This window comes from Procambarus clarkii, chromosome 82 (assembly GCF_040958095.1).
Source record: "Procambarus clarkii isolate CNS0578487 chromosome 82, FALCON_Pclarkii_2.0, whole genome shotgun sequence".
Taxonomy (NCBI): Eukaryota; Metazoa; Arthropoda; class Malacostraca; order Decapoda; family Cambaridae; genus Procambarus; species Procambarus clarkii.
In genome coordinates, this window is record NC_091231.1 from 4,659,161 (window position 1) to 4,682,918 (window position 23,758).

The 23,758-nt window shown below is 41.3% G+C and overlaps 2 protein-coding genes across 13 annotated transcripts in view; one reads left to right on the forward strand and one right to left on the reverse strand.

The window, feature by feature from the left end:
- FipoQ (F-box/LRR-repeat protein FipoQ) overlaps positions 1 to 19,139 on the forward strand; it is an 87,006-nt gene extending 67,867 nt beyond the window's left edge. For 6 of the 10 annotated variants that reach the window (XM_045752179.2, XM_045752174.2, XM_045752173.2 and 3 more), the window contains 9 exons: positions 9,958 to 10,157; positions 10,429 to 10,585; positions 11,774 to 11,891; positions 12,703 to 12,863; positions 13,967 to 14,072; positions 14,536 to 14,702; positions 15,042 to 15,244; positions 17,329 to 17,544; positions 17,841 to 19,139. In XM_045752179.2, the coding sequence (XP_045608135.1) occupies positions 9,958 to 10,157; positions 10,429 to 10,585; positions 11,774 to 11,891; positions 12,703 to 12,863; positions 13,967 to 14,072; positions 14,536 to 14,702; positions 15,042 to 15,244; positions 17,329 to 17,544; positions 17,841 to 17,976 (1,464 nt within the window). In that variant the 3' untranslated portion in view covers positions 17,977 to 19,139. Of the gene's footprint in view, positions 1 to 3,897; positions 3,991 to 9,957; positions 10,158 to 10,428; positions 10,586 to 11,773; positions 11,892 to 12,702; positions 12,864 to 13,966; positions 14,073 to 14,535; positions 14,703 to 15,041; positions 15,245 to 17,328; positions 17,545 to 17,840 lie in introns of those variants that run through there. The other 4 variants (XR_011225274.1, XR_011225272.1, XR_011225273.1 and 1 more) reach the window with 4 other exon arrangements.
- A 2,609-nt stretch (positions 19,140 to 21,748) lies between these two features.
- Positions 21,749 to 23,758, reverse strand: part of LOC123764392 (longitudinals lacking protein, isoforms H/M/V) — a 177,414-nt gene continuing 175,404 nt past the window's right edge. For 2 of the 3 annotated variants that reach the window (XM_045752171.2, XM_069315889.1), the window contains one exon: positions 21,749 to 23,031. Coding sequence is in view for 1 of the 3 variants with exons in the window: in XM_069315889.1 (XP_069171990.1) it covers positions 22,465 to 23,031 (567 nt within the window). In the remaining 2 variants the exon portion in view is untranslated. The remainder of the gene's footprint in view (positions 23,032 to 23,758) is intronic. The other variant, XM_069315892.1, reaches the window with a different exon arrangement.

Genomic DNA, 23,758 nt, shown 5'->3' on the forward strand with positions numbered 1-23,758 from the left:
TTCCTCTCAGTTCCGGGACGAGCCTTGTGGCATACCGCTGAATCTTCTCTAACTTTGTCTTGTGTTTAACTAGGTATGGACTCCAGGAGCTGAATATTCCTGGATTGGTCTGACATAAGTGGTATACAAGGTCTTGAACGATTCCTTACACAAGTTCCTAAAGGCAGTTCTTATGTTGGCCAACCTAGCATATGCCGCTGATGATGTAGGCCTCTGGGGACAGGTTCGGTGTGATATCAACCCCCAGATCTTTCTCTCTATTTGACTCTTGCAGGAATTCACCTCCCAGATGATATCTTGTGTTCAGCCTCCTGCTCCCTTCGCCTAATTTCATTACTTTACACTTTCCTGAGCTGAACTTTAGCAATCATTTTCTAGACCATTCCTCCAGTTTGTCTAGGTCATCCTGTAGTCTCTATCTTCATCTGTCTTGATTCTTTTCATAATTTTTGCATCATCAGCAAACATTGAGAGGAATGAGTCTATACCCTCCGGAAGATCGTTTACATATATTAGAAACAGGATGGGTCCAAGTACTGAGCCCTGTGGGACTCCGCTCGTGACATCTCGCCACTCTGATGTCTCCCCCCTCACAATTACTCGCTGTTTCCTGTTGCTTAAGTACTCCCATATCCACTAGAGCACCTTCCCTTTTACTCCTGCCTGTTGCTCCAACTTTTTTAACAGCCTTTGATGGGGCACTGTGTCAAAGGCTTTCTGGCAGTCCGGGAAAATGCAGTCTGCCCACCCTTCTCTTTCCTGTCTAATTTTTGTTGCATAATTTTATTAAACCTATGAAGCACAATTTACCATCTCTGAACTCATGCTGGTGGTGTGTTACAAAGCTATTTCCCTCCAGATGCTCTACGAGCCTTTTCTTCACGATCTTCTCCATCACCTTGCATGGTATACAAGTTAGGGAAACTGGCCTGTAGTTCAGTGCCTCTTGCCTGTCACCCTTCTTGTATATGTATGTATGTAACGAAGTGTACGCAACGGTGTCAAAATGACGTTATCTCTGTGAGAAAATATTATGAAAATGAATAATGTAGGTCGTGAATGTGGGCGGGTATCCCTTATATGGTCAGGGCTCTCTCTCTCTCTCTCTCTCTCTCTCTCTCTCTCTCTCTCTCTCTCTCTCTCTCTCTCTCTCTCTCTCTCTCTCTCTCTCTGTATATATATATATGTGTATATATATATATATATATATATATATATATATATATATATATATATATATATATATATATATATATATATGTGTGTGTGTGTGTGTGTGTGTGTGTGTGTGTGTGTGTGTGTGTGTGTGTGTGTGTGTGTGTGTGTGTGTGTGTGTGTGTGTGTGTGTGTATGACAGAGTCAGACCACGAAGGAAGGAGTGAAACTAATTTCCTTAAGTACTTTCGTATTTAATAATACATCTTCAGAAGGAAATGTTTAATAATTGTGTGGGCGTGGTGGTGGTGGGCGAGGTGATGGGCGTGGTGGTGGGCGAGGTAGTGGGCGTGGTGGTGGTGGGCGTGAATGGAAGAGGCAGGGCAGCAGGTGTGACAAAAACTGTGGTGTCGAGCATTCAGCCTTACTCTTTCCTCATCTCTCAGTCATCCCCTTGCTGGTGCCCCTGACAGTGTGCTCGTGTGGGCGTGGTGACGCGGGTCTGGCCTTAGGGAGGTGTGGGCGTGGTGACATGGGCGTGGGCGTGGTAATGTGGGAGACACCGACAGTGGTACCAGCCACACTACCAACAGCAGGTGGTCAAATACACTGAAGGGATACACCCCCCGAGGCATATCCAGCTTCTCGCTCAGTATACATCAAGTTTACTTTACTCCACTTCAGGACTAAGATATACTACCTGCTGACGGACCAGTCAGCTGTTGTGGTGGCCTCAATAACCCTTGAGAGGTTGGTAGGCCTCAAGCCCAACACCAAACCAAGCCACACTGAAGTGCTTGGTAACAACATCCCCTCCCAAGCCGAACTGCACCAGTATCAAGCCTAATAACACCACCAATAAGCCTAACTACACCAGTACTAAGCCTAACCTCAGCAGCACTAGGCCTAACTGTTGTACACCAGTGTAATAATGGATGTCTCGCAATGAAGTGATCCTGATTATGTGAAGGTTTAGGAACGTGTTGAAATGTACTGGTGGTGGTACAACATTGTGATGGTGGTGGTGGTGGTGCACCAATGTGATGGTGATGGTGGTGGTGGTGGTGCACCAGTATGGTGGTGGTGGTGGTGCACCAATGTGATGGTGATGGTGGTGCAAGTGTGATGGTGGTGGTGGTGCAAGTGTGATGGTGGTGGTGGTGCAAGTGTGATGGTGGTGGTGGTGCAAGAGAAGGGGGGGTGCTTACCTTGACGTGGTCCAGAGTCAACATAGCTGAGTAACAGCCGTAACCCACAGTCACCCCCTAAAACACTCTCGCCTTTATTATACAAGAGTATAAGGACCTTCATTGTACGTCCCGAATATTATCTCATAATATACTTCTACACGTTCACTGTTTTACATAAACTACCAAAGTTTTTGAAATGCAGCTCTCAGGATAAGGCCACGTCGAGTGCCTTCCATCATGCTGGGTGTTGGCACCCTCCACACCCCAGTCCTGGATATGTTGGCACTTCTCACGCCACCCCCCAAACCTGACCACTACCACCGACACCCACAAGCAACTGACTAACCCCTGGGTACCCATTTACTAGCAGGTGGACAGGGGCACAAAGTGATAGGAAACGTTCGAATCTCGGGCGACACACCATTTCCGTGTCGCCCGAGATTCGAACCCGGAATTCTCGATTGTGAGTCGAGAATGAACCCGATTGTACTACAGGGCCCCCTCGTATAAAAAGCCTATCAACCTCTTGAGGGTTATTAAGGCTGCATTCTGGGCGGGGTCAGTAATTCGACCCTTGGAGGGGGGGGGGGACCTCGATATAAACCTAAAGTGTATGAATACACTCAGGCTGCCTGTCCCCCGACACAATGAATTATTAAGGTTATTATACAATACACACAGCTCCGTCTGGCCTACAGAGACCACCGGGTTATCGTAAATTTGTGTATAATAGTTTTGTTTTATAAAATGCAAATTGATGTTATAATATAAAAAATAGCCCTATGGGTAGTTTACGTATAGTGATCTGTAACGTAACAGTTATCACAGACGACTAACTACCGACTGGACGGGGGTTCGACTCCCGGAGAAGGCGAGTCATTTGGGCAGTAAACTTAACAGTAAAGAAGTAATCGGGAGTTAGGCGACAGTTGTGGTTTGAATCCAAATAAAGGTCAGTGTTTGGCCTGGGTCAATGGTCCTCAAGCTGGGGTCCCACTGGTGAAGGGAGGCCCAATAAGAGACTTCCTGTACCTGACACCGAACAACCATTTTAGGAAGGCCTGGTCGAGGACCGGGCCGCGGGGACGCTAAGCCCCGAAACCATGTCAAGGTAATCTCAAGGTAAACCATGCAGTCAATATTTCGAGAGTGACTATTTAATCTGTGCTTGGAAATTAATCGACCTGTAATTATCTAAATCACAAGTTTAATGTATTTAATGACAGGAAGATTATCATTAGAGTATTAATAACAAAAATTACTGAGAGAGGAGGATTTTAAATATATGAAAGCAGTGAACATTAAATATAAGAAATCTGAAAAAAGTCAAGATTTACGAACAGAAAGGAGCTGGACAAGGTTACATAAAGACGCTACAAAACTACACGGAAACGAAAAATATTCTGCTTATAAGGTGAGAGAAAGAGGGTCACACGTATCACAGGAAGTCTTAACTAATGAGAGAAAACGAAGCTGCTTACTTGACTGAGGGACTTGTGTAAAACGAAATCCGTGTAGTGGAGGGAGGAGACCTGTCTAGGAGGGCGGAGGACAGTAGACCCGCAGGATGCAGGCCTGGACGCAACTCACCGCCGACGCCGCCTACCTCTGCGACTTTGATGACGAAGTGCCGGCCTTCTCCACGGTCCTGACCAGTAAATCAACAGTCAAACTACTAATATTATCTAACCTACAAAAGTAATGTGCTGACTTCTCTCGCAATAGCCACTGTGCAGGGCTAATTAAATGCCCACATGCTTGACCTTGTTTATTTATTTATATATATATGTTAACAGTACTAAACTGATTCTCGAGATGTTTTCAAGCTGTGTCCTTGTATGTGGAATGGGTGAATGCTTTGAGCAGTGTTGAGCAGCTCAGATCAACATTAGAAATAGGCAAAATTAATCTCATATTTGCCTAGTTAAAGAGAAATTTATGGACCTTAGATTTAGACCTTAACTATATTTTCAGTTTATAATTAGATAGCAATGGTAGTAACTCATCGTACCCAGTCTAAACGAACCAAATTAGTCCTTACCAAATTCAATTGTAACAAAATTTGTCTAACGAAATTTTGCTTACCGTAACCTAACCTAACATAACCTAACCTAGCCAAACCTAACATAACCTAATCTAGCCAAACCTAACATAACCTAACCTAGCCAAACCTAACATAACCTAACCTAAACAAACATAATCTAACAGCCAAACTTAATCTGACCTGACTTAACTAAACGTAACCTAAACTACCCTAACCTAGCCAAACCTAGCCTAAGAAACATTGACCTAAGTACTCAATTTGCCTTTATAGTTATACAGTCATATACATACATACATATATATATATATATATATATATATATATATATATATATATATATATATATATATATATATATATATATATATATATATACATATATATATATATATATATATATATATATATATATATATATATACATATATATATATATATATATTGGTATTAATTGGGTAAACATAAGGGTAAAAAGTAAGGCATAAAGGAGAAAAAGAGTAGAAGAGTAGAATAAGGATAAATAACCTAACCTAGCTAATATATATATCAGCATTTTGGGACAATAAGGTGACTTGAACGGCATCTGGTGATTCCCAGAAACCTGCCTTAACCCACTCAGCCACGATAAGACAAAGAGCTATCAAGCCGAAGTTCTACTGAATTAAGAAGATAGGTTGATAAGAGCCAGCCAGGGCCTTACGAGCATAGCATGAGGATAGTTTGGCGTCACGTGTAAAGTGTTTTGCAATCCTGAACGAAGGGTGTTGGTTGCTGGGTTTACGAGCGCTTGAACATTGTTCATGAGGTCGGGCTGGTGACACAGTGAAGTCGGTGGGTTGTGGGGGAGGCTGTTGTGGGAGACATGTACACGTGTGCTCTGTTCAACAGGTGTGTGGAGTAAGTACACGTTATCACAGTTGTGTAGCGGAGGTGGTTGAACTGCACAATAACTAGATAACAGGGCAGTGTTGTACTTGTTGTTTTTGCTATTAATTTTGGGAATACTGTATTTGTGGTTTTTGCTGTAGTGAATTATTCTTTGTAACGGAAGCTCATCTTCATAATTGAGTTAGAAATATTACGTTAGACATGGCATATTATTCAATAATTATATTAATTTAGAAAATCTGAAGCTACTTCAAAACGACTCAATTTTTTCAAGTTTTATTATAGGCGATAATATATTAAGAATTTCCAATAAATTATAATTCACATTAGCTCCTAACCCAAACTAACCTAAATTATTAAAACCTAGCCTAACCTACCCTTATCTAACTTATGCTAACTTAACCCAACCACCATAACTTTATACCCTACATTCGTCCCTAAAGTATTGCAAAAACATTTAGAAATGTGTGTAAATCTTTTTGAGGACGGTTTTGAATATAAATTAATTTGTGTTAAAGTGTACTTGCATAGTTTCTGCTTACAGAAGCCTGCCATTTGTGTATATATGCATGTCTCGCAATGTGTATGCTTATGTATGCGTCTCCATTTGTATGGACCCCTCATACCCATCCCGTGAGTGGTAGTGATCCCATGCCCATCCTGTAAGTTGTAGTGGACCCCATTTCCATCCTGTGAGTGGTAGTGGAAAAGGTTACACTTATATAATGAGTTTAGGAACAAAACTCCAGTATTCACTAGGCTACGCAATTTACTTCTGTGGTGTGCTAGTTGCGGGTTTCTCTGCCTCAACGTTGTGATAACGTTACAAGGGTAGTGACATAATTATATAATTTTACAAATTTAACATACAAGTTTCACCAGTATTAGGCCTTTAATTACAAAAGTTTCATTAGTATTAGACGTACATTTACAAAAGCTTCACCAGTATTAGACCTTCAATTACGAAGGAAGGTTCACAGAGAGTGATAAAGGAGTAAGTGTGGTCCTGAGAGCTATCTTCAACACCAATAGTCATGCTGATAACTGAAGGTCCTCACAGCCTATCCTGCAAGATATCCACAACTCAGACAATATGATGGATTTTGACACAAACACAGCAGACTCTGACAAATCAACTAACATACCCCATGCACTCGGCCCCGGGTCCTGGCTTCTGGACCTTCAGATTTGTAAACAAATGTAGGTTACTAGTCGTACGAGCGCTCAGTGTAGTATGGAGGAAAGCTTAGAAACTGATGAGATACCAGAAAGATTTTAAGTCAGTTGATATAGCTCCATTCCACCCAGGATTTGGAAGGATAATAAGGCGTCATGTCAGTTTTATGAAGAGAAAAGGTAACATTCTACATAATTCAGGTCAACATGAGTTTAGAGCGGGAAGATCCTGATCTTCACAACTGTTCAACCACTATGGCAAGTTCACTAAGGCAAAAGAATAAAAGAAGAATGCAGATGTATACACATACCACGAGTGCTGGCCTGTACAATAAAGTCCAAATGAGTAAGAGATGAAGATGAACAATGTAAATATTATACATTGCGAGGAACAGGTCATAACAGTAACTCCACAAAACTGAGTCTGAACACTGAAATCACGGCACCCGAAGGCAATCTCCTTACGACACTGCTCTCTCTCTCTCATCTCATCTCATCAGATATATAAACAATGCAAATCACAGGTTCTTGTCATCTGGTGCAGACGGTACGAAGATCGGCACGCGCACTGCGTTGGAAGAAAATACTGAAAAACTACAATATTATCTGGGTCTTCCGCTGAACAACGGAAAACAACACGAGTTTCAACAGTAACAAATTCTAACTACTCAGTCATGGACAAAATAAGAACTCACACTGGATACAAAACACAATAATCTCATTGAACGGAAACGAAATGTTAAGTGAGCATAACAAAGCGTTTTTCCCTTCAGGTAAGACAATTATATGGTGAGATGTGAGAACATTCAAATATGGGGATACCACCCTGTTAGTTATCTTGAGGATGGTTATCTTGAGATGATTTCGGGGTTTTAGTGTCCCCGCGGCCCGGTCCTCGACCAGGCCTCCACCCCCAGGAAGCAGCCCGTGACAGCTGACTAACACCCAGGTACCTATTTTACTGCTAGGTAACAGGGGCATAGGGTGAAAGAAACTCTGCCCATTGTTTCTCGCCGGCGCCCGGGATCGAACCCGGGACCACAGGATCACAAGCCCAGCGTGCTGTCCGCTCGGCCGACCGGCTCTCTTATTTTTCTATTTATTATGTTGCTCTTATTTTTCAAATCACTTACGCTGTCCCGCCTGGAACTCTGCTTGGTCCTCACTTTCTTCTTCAGGGCACGATGAGTACTTGACACAAATGTACACTTTTATTTATCGATTTATATATACAAGAGTTCTTACATTCTTGAGAAGCCACTAGCACGCATAGCGTCTCGAGCAGGTCTTTAATCCTAATTTTCTCTGGAATTCAACCCGCCAAATCGTTTAACAACCAGGTACCCATTCACTGCTGGGTGAACAGAGGCGTACATTTAAAAGACTGGAGCCTAGTCAATCTTCCCCGGCCAGGATACGAAACCAGGCTAAATCTCTCGCGAAGCGCAGGTCGAGTGTCTTGCCATGGAGACCAATACATGTAAAATACTTATATTACTGGAACTTCCTAAAACCGCTCAAAATGTACACAGTAAAATAAAGCGCAAGATACGACATGAAATGCAGACGAGACCCAGTGAAGAGTAAAGGCGCCATAGACACAATCAGAGAACACTGTTTGAACATGAGACCCAGTGAAGAGTAAAGCTGCCATAGACACAATCAGAGAACACTGTTTGAACATGAGACCCAGTGAAGAGTAAAGCTGCCATAGACACAATCAGAGAATACTGTGTGAACATGAGACCCAGTGAAGAGTAAAGCTGCCATAGACACAATCAGAGAATACTGTGTGAACATGAGACCCAGTGAAGAGTAAAGCTGCCATAGACACCTTTAAGTTCCCACTAAATGTAAGAAATATTACCGAGTGAAGTTTTTAAGAGGGAATTAGAGCGGTCCATGCAAGAAGTACCTGATCGACCTGATCAGGATATGTGGGGCTGCGGGCCCTTACCTGCAACAGCCTTACCGATTAAGTTACCACAAAAAAATCACTGTCTACGCTACGGCTGCGAGAATTAAACTACTCTCGTAACCGAATACAGGTAATATACATGGAGTTGCAGAGGTGTAGGAGTATGCTATCCATACCTGCCACAGGTGTGTGGGAGATAACAGCTGTGGCAGCAATTAACACCTACCAACACCTGTCATGATGACATATAACCCACGAGTCCAGTATTTCCAAAAGACTTGACATCTTTCCTTAATTAATCATGGAGTCTTTGTTTACATGTATTAACAAGTTTACGAGCTCCGTAGCACTACGAGGTTGTTTATAGCCATAACAACCATCGGTTGTGAAGTGTCGGAGCTCGTAAACTGTTTAATAAATGTAAACAAAGCCGCCATGATTGATGAAAGATGTACAGGCTTCGTAAGTGGGTTACTTTAGATGTTCGGGGAAATCCTGGTCCAGATCAACACTAAATTTGTTATTGAATATTATAATAATTTTTAACAAATAGGTGCTTACTCGCTTCAAAAATTGTCTTACCTTAAATAAATAAAGAAAAAAATTGGAACTAATTGAAAAATCCTGCATTAATCCAGGTTGTCCTGCCTAATCATGAACCAAATGAACAGTATGAAGGATGAACAACTATGAACACCTGAATGAATAATGTAAAGGATGAACAATTATTAATTGAATGAACAGTAAGAGCGAATATGAACAAATGAATGAATTGTATGAAGGATTAACAATTTTGAACAACTAAATGAACAGTAAGGATGAGTAACGGGATGAACAGTTTGAACGATGAACAACGAAATGAACAGTATGAAGGATAACAATTATATAGAGAATGTTGGAGGAACAATTAAGAATAGAATGAACAATTTAAACGATAAACAGCTATGATGGTCACGCGTTAAGTCTTCTATCCTGTAAGTCCCCCCTCCCACCTAGCAACCTCTACCTCTTAAGTACTCCCACTTAGACGCCTCCCCAGCACCATGGACCAGTACCACTCTAATGACTCTTATATGAGACAGTATCAAAAGGTTTGCTAATATTAAAGTACAAAACCTTTCCACTATCAACTATCTCAACTATGTTGAAACTGAACGAGAGTAAATTTTGAGGAAACATAAGTGACTGTACAACTCTCTTCCGAAGCATTTATTATTATATGCATTTCAACGTACATTCAAATGGGGTTTTGCTATTATAGTTTCAAGCAATTTTCGCATAATAGGCGTAAAGTTAATTGTCCGATAGTTTTACACAATAGTGTTATATTCCCCAATTCTTAGCGATATACACAACTTTCACAAATCAGGTAATCTACGAGACTGTTTTGGTTGGTTAAAGATGAAAGTAAAGGTCTCTCTAAGCTCGTCCGTACATTATTTTAGGACATTGGCAGAGGCAACTTGCTTAGGTACCTGCGGACGAAGCCTCTGTTTGTCACTCAATTCCCGTGTTATTGTAGCTTAAAACAAATTCTTGTTGTTAGTGGGAGTTGGTGAAACTGACCCGCCTTCCTCTGCCAACAGACCATCGACAAGCTGCCGGACAAGGTGCTATTGAAGATCTTCTCGTACCTGTCACATCGGGAGATCATCGCTAACGTGCGGGTGTGCAAGAAGTGGAGGACCCTGGCATATAACACCAACCTCTGGAGCACCGTCTCCCTGAGGCCGGAGTGTAATGGCCTCTATGTCAACAGCATCGAGGCTCTCCTCTACCTCATCAGGTAAGGACCTTTCTCACCTCCAGTGTGCTCACACACATAGTGTATTGCTATTTACAGCATCACAAGTCTGTAAAACAAATACCTGGCGATTTACAGAGTTATAAAATACCTCGTGACATTGCAATGTCTTCAACGTCGTGTTTTATGTGTACAGTATATGCCTAAGTGTACATGCCTCCGTTTTCACCTGAGTTGTTTCTGTTCCTTGTGCGTGAATGTGGCTGGTATGGGGGGGTCTGCTGGTGTTGGTGTGTGGTGGTGGGACACGCAGTGCAAGGTTCGGAGCCTCGCTCAGGTACTTGGAGATGCCCATGGACCTCATCACCCACCCGGTGCTCCACGAGCTCACCGCCCGGTGCCCCAACCTTACCAACCTCCTCCTAGACTTCTCCTCCGCCATGCAGCTCCATGACTTCAATGACATGCAGGTGACGGACCATTGCTCGCCACCGTCCGCAGTTCATCCTCTAACGCATGAGTGTGTGGGGTGCGTATTGCTACTAACACGTCTTCTAACCAAACGCATTAATGTGTTTTATTGTGGGTGTAGTGCAATTAAGCCCCCCCCCTTAAAGTCCATGAGTGTGGGTGTAGTGCCACTAACTGCCGGCCTCTAACAACGGCTAACGTTACCAACTACTTAACTGCTACTAACCACTCTGAACTGGTTGAAGGGGCTGTGACCTTCAGCCTTAACAAAGCGGCCTCTGAAGCTCGTTTCTAAATGTGTGTTCAATGATCATTATCCCCACCTCAACGATCATTAACGCATAAGCGATAGTTTGAGTTAACTCCCCCTCAGTGATCATTAAAACCATTTCAACATTCGTTAACTCCCCCTTAACGAGTTAACCCCACTTTAACGATCAGTAACTCGCTGAACTACTTTGACTGGACAGTAGAGCGACGGTCTCGCGTCATGCAGGTCGGCGTTCAATCCCCGACCGTCACAGTGATTGGGCATCATTCCTTCCCCCCGGTCCCATCCCAAATTCTTATCCTGACCCCTTTCAATTGCTATATAGTCGCACTGGCATGGCGCTTTCCCCTGATAATTTCCTCCTTCCCTTCACCACAACGATCAATAACCCCACCTCAATGATCGTTAACCCCACCTGAAAAGTCGTTAACGCAACTTCAACGGTCGTTAACTCCACCTCAACGACCGTTAACCACACCTGAACGATCATTAACCAAACCTCAACGGTCGTTAATCCCATCTCAGCATTTATATCAAGAATACAATACCGCATATACAGTACAATACAGACTATCACCATATGATGCAGCGTCACGTAATTTACAATGTACGAGGTCATCACATTGTACAAGGTCATCCCAGTGTACGAGGTCACCACAGTGTACAGGGTCATCACAGTGTACAAGGTCATCACAGTGTACAAAGTCACCACAGTGTACAGGGTCATCACAGTGTACGAGGTCACCACAGTGTACAGGGTCATCACAGTGTACAAGGTCATCACAGTGTACAAAGTCACCACAGTGTACAGGGTCATCACAGTGTACGAGGTCACCACAGTGTACAGGGTCACCACAGTGTACAAAGTCACCACAGTGTACAGTAATCTAACACTGGTCCTTCCCCCGTGGTACAGGCGTTCCCGACCAAGTTGCGGACGATGTGCATCTGTCTCTCTGAGGTCATCTTCATGGAGGGCTTCATGCGCAAGATCTATAACTTCATCAACGGGCTCGAGGTCCTCCATCTTGTGGGTGAGTCTCGCCAGACCAGCCTCTTCCCCCTCGCTGTCCCTCCGTGTCCTGTTCTGTTCGTGTCACAGTTTATTATATATGTCACAGTTAATATATATGTCATATGCCCGAAACGCTTTGCGTAATAGTGGCTTTAGGCATTGTATGTACTAGCTCTATCTATAAAGCCAATAAACTTTGTAAAATCTCTTTATGTATGTACCTTACCTAAATAAAAATTATTATTATTATATTATTATTATTATTATATATTCGTGTATAAATAAGTTAGGAATCATCTTCGCTGAGTATAGATAATTGAGGATATGAAATATGAATGACTTTGATTATAATTATCAGTAAACCAGGCATGAAGTTGAAGTCAAGTTATTCTAGTTGAACATATAATATTAATTATGTGCCTGTTCACTATAGTATATTATGTAAATTATATATTATCTTATGTATCATTATTCACATTTTGTATATTCATATTCCTTTCCGCATTCCACTGTTGTCTTTTTGAATCCCGTGCTGCATACAATATGAAACTCGTGTGAGGAGGACATTCCTGTTGTATGCTTACTTCTGCCTTGTGCGACGGTGTTCTTAGCACAAAATATTGGTCAACACCCCCCCTCCCCCCTGGGCTTGCGCAGCACTTAGCTAACTCTACCAGCTAATTCCCCATTCAGATATAGTCCAAAGTTGGTGACTTGAGCCACTTATGTGGCTTTTCATGTGCACTCATTGTGTCTAGTGTCTCCCTCCCTCCCGTTCTCTTACTCTGTCTCACCTCACCGCCTCTCTCTCATCTCTTCTTGTGTGATAGGCACCTACGAAAAAGCTGACGAGGAGGAGGAAGAGATCTACGAGGTGATCAACATCCACAAACTCAAGTCGGCCACTCCTAATCTCAAGGTGGTCAACCTCTACGGCATCAACTTTGTCGACGACTCCCACATCGAGGCCTTCAGCTCCAACTGCATCCAGGTGAGCTGCCTCACCTGATGGTCCAGGTGATGGGCTAGATGAGCTGCCTCACCTGATAGTCCAGGTGATGGGCTAGATGAGCTGCCTCACCTGATGGCCCAGGTGATGAGCTACCTCACCTGATTGGCTAGATAAGCTGCCTCACCTGATGGTCCAGGCGATGGACAAGGTACACAACCACCACTCAACAAAGCACGCCAGTGACTTGTCACAGCGTGGCCGTCCTCACTGGTCACTGGTGTTCACAATAACATCTTACCAGAAGTTCTCGAGAACTGGACGTGGTCACTAGCAGTACAGGTTCATACAACAAGTACCACTGGCCACACGCTAGAAGGTGAAGTGACGACGACGTTTCGGTCCGTCCTGGACCATTCTCAGGTCGATTGGAATCGACTTGAGAATGGTCCAGGACGGACCGAAACGTCGTCGTCCCTTCACCTTCTAGTGTGTGGTCTGGTCAACAAGTACCACTGGCACTTCTTCAATGAAACTTGTGATTGAGAACTGGGAAAATTAATAAAATGATTTTTGCTGTATTTGAATATTAATAATTCTATATCTTGATTTTTATCGAACTAGGAAATTTGTAATAAAAGTACCAACTTATCAACACTCAGTACCAAAAGTTCCAAATTATTAACACTTAGTACCAAACATTCCAAATTATCAACATTTAGTACCAAAAGTACCAAATAGCAAGAAATGTACCGAGTTTGGTATGAAAGATGACAGACATTGGGTAACATTTTCAAAATACAGTACCTGAAGAGTGTATCTAGCCTCTCCCACTTTTTCTGAGGCACCGGGGCCGATTTCTTTAATACTGTACAGTACAGTATATAATTGTTTATATTTTGGTCACTGAGGGCCTCATGGGGGAGATTAGCTTCCCATGAGGTTAACATTACACTACACTACAAGTACAGTTTACTGTACTTGTAGTTTTGACAAAAAATATATGGAAAAAGTTTAACCTAACCTTACAGCTGCGGTATATTAGGAATATTACCCCTGATTTGTACTCACCGGACATTGCATCTATATCATGTACCACTATATTGTGTATGATCTGATATGCCTGCCCTCTCATGCCCTCGCAGCTAGAGTGTATGGCTGTGAACTTCTGCTCCAAGGTGAACGGGTCGTCACTGAAAATCCTTTTGAGCAGATGCAAGAAACTCAAGTGCCTGTTGATGCAGCAGTGCAGTAAGTATATGTCTTTCCCTGCACCCTCCCTGATCTTACTGCAGTGTACCTGTAATTACTGCACCAGTGCTGATCTTGATATAGTGTACTGTACCTGTACTGTACTGTACCCTGCACCTTTCCTGATCTTGCCGCAGTGTATTGTTCTTGTAGTTCCCTTCACCTACCCACCACCACCACCAACCAAACAGTTGGCCCAGTGGATTCACCACCATCAAACTTGAGTAAATAATTAACAAAAGAATTCACCAACCCAGGAAGACTATATTAAACTTGAATTAACAAAAAATGTCAAATGAATTCAAATTCAAAACTGAGCTTGAATTTGAAATTTAAATTTTAAATTTTAATTTTTTAATTTAAATTTAAAAATGTTAATTTTTTAATTTAAATTTAAAAATTTTAATTTTTAATTTAAATGTTCAAATTTGAATTTAAAATTGAAATTGTGTATTTTATGTAGGTCTGCAGAACGACCATGTGATGGCCGCTGAGTGGGAGAAGTCATCCGTGCAGGAGCTGGATGTGACAGCCACAGATATCTCCTCCGACTGTCTCATCGATCTGCTGACCCGTGTCCCAGCCATACGTTGGCTCAGTGCTGGCCAACTTGATTCCTTCACCGACAGTGTCAGTATAGCTGTCCACACCTGCGTATACTTTTCCCAGAGGCTGTATATTCCATTCTCAAAAAAACATATATATATATATACCAGTATATATACCCTCTCCAGGGGATGTAAACATTCTCTCAAGAGCATGTATATACCCTTCCCAGGGGGTGTACATACCCTCCTCTGTGATGTATATACCCTCCTCTGTGGGGTGTATCAGTAGGGACCATATCCCTGCTCTCAGGACTATGGTCTTTTAGGGGCATGTATTTCAGGGGCAGTTTCCTGAGAGACCCAGGAGACTGTAAGGATCAGTAAGTCTGCAAGCTTGTCCAAGTGTGTTCTTCTGCCACAGGTGCTGAAGGCGTGGACGGAACGGGGCAACCTCAAGAGTCTGATTGCTCTCGACCTGGAGCTCTGTGACAACCTAACAGAGGAGGGCCTCTACAAGTTCCTGGCACGGTATGGTCAGAATTTGCGGGGCCTAGTCCTCTCTGGGATACCGCACTGTACAGATTCGCTCTGCTCCAATGTTATGCCTGCACTCAAGAACATCAGGTGAGAGGTTCCTGTCAGTAGGATGTAGCAGAATGTAACAAATAACAACTGATGAGTTGAAGAACAAAATGTGAAAAAGATGAACAAATCAAGAACAGATAAAATAACAGTAGAACATTAGCAAGTCGTGAATTTATTAAGGGTTTTCAGGATTATAAATGGATGGGGTTCTAGGAGTTCTACTACTCAAGCCCATCTGGCCTTGACTTGTGAGAGAAAGATGAAGCTGTCAAATTGCCATGTAATCGTATGCAAATTTATTACCTCAGGAAATGAATTTGTAAACCATGACATGCCAGTGTGGTAGCTTCCCAGAACCCTTTTAATAGTTTTAAGATTTGCCTTAAATTATTGCCTTGCCTCAACTCATTCATGGTTGTTACTGGGGAAGGTAGACAGGTTTAGAGAAGGATAGGGAGGGATTTAAAGGAAGAAGGACTGTACTAATATATAACATATAAGGACATACAGCATATAAGGACATACAACTTCACAGAGCAGATTTTGTGTGACTGGAGATAAAAGTAATCATGTAAGTTGCAGTATGTTTTCTAGATCCCCATGATGGCAATGAACTGAAAAAAAGGTGTATCATTCTATTTTTTGGATTAACAACAAAAATGCTAACTTAGGAAAATCTGCAATACAAATATTATATGACCATACTTGAAGAAGAGGCACACATCTGGCAAGTTGCCAAGAGCAGGAGTCAGAGAAGTAAGAGCGCTGTAGAAGAAGGAAGGTGATGCAACATTATGGCTGATGACTCAAGCATAGATTTGAGGTCATGTGAATTAAACTTAGATTTGAGGTCATGTGAACCAAACTTAGATTTGAGGTCATGTGAACTGACCACACCAACAGCTTTTCTCAGAATGGCAACAAGAATTTTATTTGAGGGGAAGCTGCCCAAGATAGGAGAGGAACATCCAGCACATAGGTTCGAATCTTCATCAAGGCCTTTGTGGATTTGTTCATTTGATATATCATGTTATTGTGATTTGTGTGTGTATAGGAGAGCAGTAGCATAGACAAGGGTAGAGGGAAACCTTCCCATGATGTAAGAGAAAGCACTATAGACAAGTGAGAGGAGAATTTTGTAGAGCTTAATTTATGGAGAAATAAAATATTTTTTTACCCCAAAGAGAATTCTCAGTATTTTGGAAGCACTGACAGTGACTGCGGTGCCCAAGACACTTTCAGTGACTATCTTAGCATCTCCTATATGCCAATGACTGTCACACTCTTCTGGTGGGGACTGGCACTTCCTCTGTCACACTCTGGAACCTCTTCAGGAGACACAAAAGTCTCTCTTCACTTCAATCAACTTTTCTCAGGCATTCACTCATCTTTGGCCACTCCTACTTTAACAGAAATACCAACGTAACTGTTAGGAAATACAGCTTAACAATAAGTGACGTATATAATGGTGTAGCAGGTCTACAGGATGGAATAAAACAACTTGTCAGCAGAGAAAGCAGGGAGACACCCAGCTGGATATTTGGAATTATGAAGGATCTACTGTCACAGAGATTGATTACTGATAGGCATTTTGAGTCCTATTAAAATCTTATGTATGTTATATGAGCTGTGTGTTTGGGGTGATTTTGAGCTGGGATAGTCCCAGATCTGTTGGTGTTGAATGCTGAGTGTGAACAGTTCTGTAACGTCATGGTATGATTACTTTATATTAGTTCTGCTTCTAATTATCTTCTCATCATCCTAATTTTGTGATATAAATTGTGCCAATATCTGTCTTACAATTCTAATGTTAAATCTCACTTTGTTTTCACAATATATAACAGTTACAAATGGTAAGCTAAATGTCACTCATTGGTAAAAATGTAAGTTTGATTTAGACTGCTGAACATCTGTTAAGTCCAGTCATTATTGTAATGATTTGTATACGTTGTTACAAGTAAAGTTTCTGATTCTTATAACAAAGTCTACATGCTATGCTGTTATTGTGACACTCTTATGTAATGTACAGCAATTTTTATGTAAAGTTTCCAAATTATAAATATTCAGCCATTTATGAATGAAATTTGTGATGTGATATGGTCTACTTTCTGGTCTCGTTTTAGGATCTTGCGAATGGGTCTGTCTGAGAACTTAGCCTACCGGATGATGGGTAAGATCCATGTGGATGGCCTGCTGGACAACATCGCCACTTACGGCCAAAACATGGAGCGATTGGAGATCTCCTGGGATCCAGACTCTCTTCGGTTCTCAGACAAGAGCCAGAAGGCCATTGACACCATGCGGGTCAGGTGCCTTAGATTGAAGTGCCTCGTACTAGCGTGAGTCTCTTGTTGCTCCTGGCTCTTATCAAATGTGGTATTTTCTATATGAATTCTACACCATGGTGTTTACCATGTGGATCATACTCTATTATTCTCCCTTAAAGTACAGTGCTATAATGTTTACTGTGTAGACTTTACTGTTATTCTTTTCTAATAAGTAATGTAATGTTTGCTGTATGAACTTTGTGGTGTTGACTGTAAACCACTACAACACTCAACTACCACCATCAACCAACAACATGCCACTTAAATCCCCTATAATCACAACATTTCATCAGTATTTCTCTCAACAGGGATGGCAAGTACTACGAGATTGTCAAGGCCAACTTTGAGCGAGCAGATCGCACCACAGTGGTCCGGACCTCCACCAACTGCTGCGTTTCTATAGTTTACCTCCTCACTCACTACAAGGACCTCATTTTCAACTAGCAGTCATTGCCTCCAGAACAAAAAAGAGCTATGGGGAACCACCAGGCCGAACTGATGATAAAACAAGTAGTACAGAGATGTAGAGACAAAACAGATAATAAGAGACAGGAAGAAAGAGGAAAGATATCAACAGAGGAAAGAAAGTGGAAATATCACAACGGAGGAAAGAAATCAAATGAGGAAGGAAAGTGGAAATATCACAACAGCGGAAAGAACGAGGAAAGATAGATGAAAGATATTAAACAAAATAGGAGGTGAAGGATATTTGAGATAAAGATGAAGACAAGAGAAGATTCTGAAAACAAATATTACTAAGAGAGCTAATGTGAAAAGAGGAGATACAAGAGAAAGAGGAGAGAAAGGACTGGAAAAGGAAATGAGAGGAATGAAGAGAGTACAATGAATGTTTGTACTTCTCACCAGCCTTCACTCTTGTACCCCAGGTGATGCCATTGCCAACCTTTATTCTTGTACCCTGAGTGATATTTTCATTAACCTTCACTCTTAAACCCCTAAATAATGTCCTTGTAACCTTCACTCTTGTACCTCAGGTGATGTCCTTGTAGCCTTCACTCTTGTACCCCTAAATGATGTCCTTGTAACCTTCACTCTTGTACCCCTAAATGATGTCCTTGTAACCTTCACTCTTGTACCCCAGGTGACGTCCTTGTAACCTTCACTCTTGTACCCTAGGTGATGTCCTTGTAACCTTCACTCTTGTACCCTAGGTGATGTCCTTGTAACCTTCACTCTTGTACCCCAGGTGATGTCCTTGTAGCCTTCACTCTTGTACCCCAGGTGATGCCATGGTAACCTTCACTCTTGTAACCCTAGATGATGTCCTTGTAACCTTCACTCTTGTACCCCAGGTGATGCCATGGTAACCTTCACTCTTGTAACTCTAGATGATGTCCTTGTAACCTTCACTCTTGTACCCCAGGTGATGTCCTTGTAACCTTCACTCTTGTACCCCAGGTGATGCCATGGTAACCTTCACTCTTGTACCCCAGGTGATGCCATGGTAACCTTCACTCTTGTACCCCTAGATTATGTCCTTGTAACCTTTACTCTTGTACCCCAGGTGATGTCCTCACCAACCTTCATTTTCACTATATGTGATAAATTTTTACCCAAATCCTCAATAAATGTTATTTATAAATATAGTACTGTTTTACTGAGTTGCAAACCTAATAGATCAGCATTATAAATACAAAACAGGTTAAACAAAGAGTCTGAAAGCCAAAAAGAGTTTATGAAGCTAAGATTGCTAGAGATGTGAAGATCACTCCTAAAGGATTTTTCCAACTATGTAAAACTTGCAGGAACAAATATTGGTAATATTGGTTTGAAGGTGATTGACTAAAGACAGCAATACAATCAGACCCCAGACAAGACAGAGGGAGAAACATTTATAGAAGTGACAATTTTGGATGGTCGAGTGAGTATGAATGGCATCACTATAGATCATTGAGCCACAGTGAGTATGAGTGACACCACTATGGATGATCGAACCACTGTGAGTGTGGATGATCGAGCCATTGTATGAATTTCATTACTATGGATGGTCAAGCCACTGTGAGCATCATTTTTATGGTTCGTTGAGCCACGGTGAGCATGAGTGACATCACTATGAATGGTCGAGCCACTGTGAGTGCATTTCGTCACTAGATGATTGAGCCACTGTGAGTATGAATGATATTACTGTGGATGATCAAGCCTTGCATGAGTGGCATCATTAGGGAAGATCAAGCCATGGTATGAATGACATCATTGATGGTCGAGCCACAATGATGACGAATTTGGTTTCAATGGGCCCCAACCATCAGCAACCCATAACCCTTACATGTTCATGGTCATTGTTATGTACTCGTGCTTCCCTTTTGAATTTGCATGCCTTAATATGCACACAATTACTGTTATAAAACATCTAGAAGCCTCACTTGACCTTTGGGTGGTGTTGCCATCACTTTTTCTGGAGCCTCTCTGTTTTCCTTTATGCAGTGTTTCTGGCACTGGGATTTATGGGTTCACTGACTCCCAGTCTGGGTAGGCATTTTGTAGTGTCTGGGATCTTGGGCAGTGGCACTGCTCTTGTCAGTCCTTACTTTTGCACTACTGTACATGTGCTCAGTGAGTACCATTGGTTAGCACTGAACTTTGGTTTTGACTAAGTTGCTTTCTTGTGTGGCTGCATCTCATCCTGTGGCTGCTTTGTAGGCCAGAATCTACTATGTAGGCTTTGTGTAGTCCCTGTCTACAGTGGGTGGTGTGGCTGATGATCCCCACTTTTTTTTCTAATGAAGTTGGCAAATGTTTGGTCTTTGACATATTTCAGCCAGATTCCTCCAATGCTTCTGCCTTGTCTAGTTTGACCAGCTTCAGTTCACTTGGCTTCTCATTCTCTTTCACTAAGTCAAGTTGCTCAGCTTCTGGCCCACTAATGCTACACCTTCCTTGCTAACATTTGCCTCTTTATTTTTGTTTTGTTTTTGCTTTTTACACAGGTGGGTACAGGAACAGACAACTGCTGACTCCTATTAGCAGGATGAGAGCTTTCCCATCCTATAGTACACCCTATAGCCTTACCCGCTAGTTTCTCTGGAATATGACCCGGCAATCTTTTAATAATCAGGTACCCAATCACTGTTGGGTGAACATAGGTATACAGTTAAGGATTGGCACCTAGTCAATTCTCCCCAGCAAAGATACAAATCTAGGCCAAATTTCTTGTGAAGCGCAGGTGTGTTACCACTGCGTTACAAGACTTTGGCATATCCTCCTACTTTCCAGCCAAAACAATCAGTAGTTTCAAAGCAGCATCTGACAAAGATTATAGTGAAGTTGGGACACCACAAGCATAGCTCTCATCCAGTAGCTACACTTACGTAGTTAGACTTAGGTAAGTACTCGTAAATTGTCAGTCTAGATCAGTGATTCCCAAACAGGGTTCTGTAAGCATATATTCAACCTTCCATGAGAATTTACAAAAGTTTGCAAAAAAAAAAATACTCCTTGCCATCTTTGTAAATGAGCAAAGAATTTTCTAAATATTATGGTTTTAATGTGACCTATTAATAAAAAATTATGCATCTATGAATTAAGTTGTAGTGCTAAAAAACTAAGCCAAAGTTTCACATTAACTTAAGAGATACTGTAATTACAATCAATGTTATTCTATTGAAAAGTATTATTTTCAATTGTGAATATTTTATAAAATAATAAAATTTAATTTGTTTTTTCATTAACAACTTTATAAAAACAATTAACAAAAATTATTACAAAATATATACACAAAGTTTGCAAACAGTAAGCCAGATGTAAAGTGAAACTGTTTGCCACTTTTTAATTAACAGTAAATAGAAATAGGCAATAAATACTTTTGTAATTATGTCATTCAAAAATAAGAGTTAATATATATTTTTTAACTCCACTGCTTTACACATTGATTTTGTAATTTAGCTCTGTCGATCTTATGTGTCAGCCATGTAGGGGTTTCCAAAAATTTTACGAAATATTTCAAGGGCGCCACCAAACAAAAAAGATTGAAAATCACTGGTCTAGATTTCCCCACCGCCATGGGTGAATATCAACTAACATTACAAGAGAAGAGTTTATCATGTAACAAGATGGGGCAGTCAGTGGAAGTTGAGTAGGTACCGCAGAGGCATTCTGGTGTAACAATTATTAAGGAATAGTGCAATATGAGGTGAAGAAGGTAGGCAGGTCAAGGTTAAAAGCATAGCCATTTTACAGGATGTCATTAGTACACAGATAATCAAACATATTTAATCCAAGATGACTACACAACAAGCTATTGCCCATGCCACTAACAGTACTGCATGACAATATCCTACTTGATTTTCTCATCACACACTATAAAGCAGTTCGGCCTTACATATTTCTAGTCAATGAGGTCAAATATAACTACAGTAATTTATAAGGCATCATCAGAATTCTTGGTGAACATCACTCCAACACTACTTCATGGCACAAACCCAATGTAACATTGCTTTTGGTAACAAATTTTGTTTTATAATTCTACTTAATTATTTATTTGAATTAAGGTACTGAATCTCAAAGTAAATGATTTTTAGATATACAATATCTCACTTAAATTACACTTCTAGAGACCGAAACAGCACAGCTGTTAAAAGTCCTCTCTAAGGTAATCACTCTCAGATAACGCAATATTGTATATAAACTCATGAAAACATTCACAATACTTACAGCATTGCAAATAAATACTATACAGTAAATTTCAGAGAACATTATTAACACTAGTACTGTCTGCTCTGTGAACAGCATTTATTATCAAAACATTTCATGCATTTATCAAATATATACAGTACTTACATTTCAAATTGTAATGCCACATTTTAACAAAGCAAAGAAATTTTATACTTTAGAATTTTAATGAAAATTACTGACTGTATCTTGCTTTCTCTCTTAATTTCTTTGGTAACTAATTAATCAACAAATAGAGAAGCCTTAGTCTTGGCAAGCTGTAGTAGCAGTAGATGAGGTGGTGGTACTGTGGGTAGAGCTGCTTGTTATTGAACTGGAAACTGCAGTGGTGGTAGAGGCTGGAAGATGCAGAGGCATCTGAGGGAAGATGTGATGGGGTGCAGCTAAAGAAAGTCTTGATGTTCCACGACAAGGCGAGGGCGACCGAGGTGCTATTTCTGAGGGGCGAGGATTCTGTCGGGGGCTTAAAGGCAATTGCAGGAGTGACCTCGGGGAAATTGGCAGTTGCACAGTAGGACATGTGTTGAGAATACTTGAGTGGGAGGATCTTGGGCTAGGAATTATTGGATGGGAAGATCTAACACCCTGTTGAACTGTGACTGATTCTTGACCATGGGCTTGGGTAGGGTGAAGATTGCGTATGTGCCTGTTGAGATTGCCAGCCTGATTAGCTTGATAAGAGCAGTAGGGGCATGCATGCCGGCGCTCCCCTGTGTGAGTAAGAATATGACGACGCAGGAGGAATTTGTGATTGCTGCCCTGGAACACCTTTCCACACACCCCACACACACTCCCGCCAACACAGTCCTCCTGCAAAAGAATTAAGTACTGTAATTACTAATTGCTCAGTTGAGCTAATACTTAGTAATAATACTGTACTAGTGTATCAATATTTGAATTCTCCCACCCACATATGTGAACTAAATTATTAGTGCCCAAGAATACCAATTGTATATAATGGTGTAGAAAGTCTACAGAATAAAATAAAATAACTAGTTAGCAGAGAAAGGAGGAAGATGATATTATTAAGGAATTACTGACAAAGAAATGGCTTATTGTAGAGAATTTTAAATCCTATTGAAATTAGATCTATGTTACATCAACTGTGTTTTTAGAGTGGTTATATATGTTTAACCATTTATGAATAAAGTTTTTGAATTTGAATAAAGTGGACATTTAATTACAGGAATCTTCAACTAGGTAGATACTTCACAAAGTTATAAACCCATGGATTCTCCTATTCACCGAAGCCATAAATGCCAAAACACTGTTGAAATTCAAAATTCAGCTTGATAAAATCATCAGCACAAATGGTGTGACCTTTGACAAGTCAATGTTATTGTACTGGACAATAACAGTGTCAGTGTCATGGCCACTAGTGTCAAGGCCACCAGTGTCAAGACCACCAGTGTCAAGACCTCTAGTGTCTAGTCCACTAGTATCTAGGCCACTAGTGTCAAGGCCACTAGTGTCTAGGCCACTAGTGTCAAGGCCACCAGTGTCAAGGCCTTCCTGTCAGTGTCAAGGCCACTAGTGT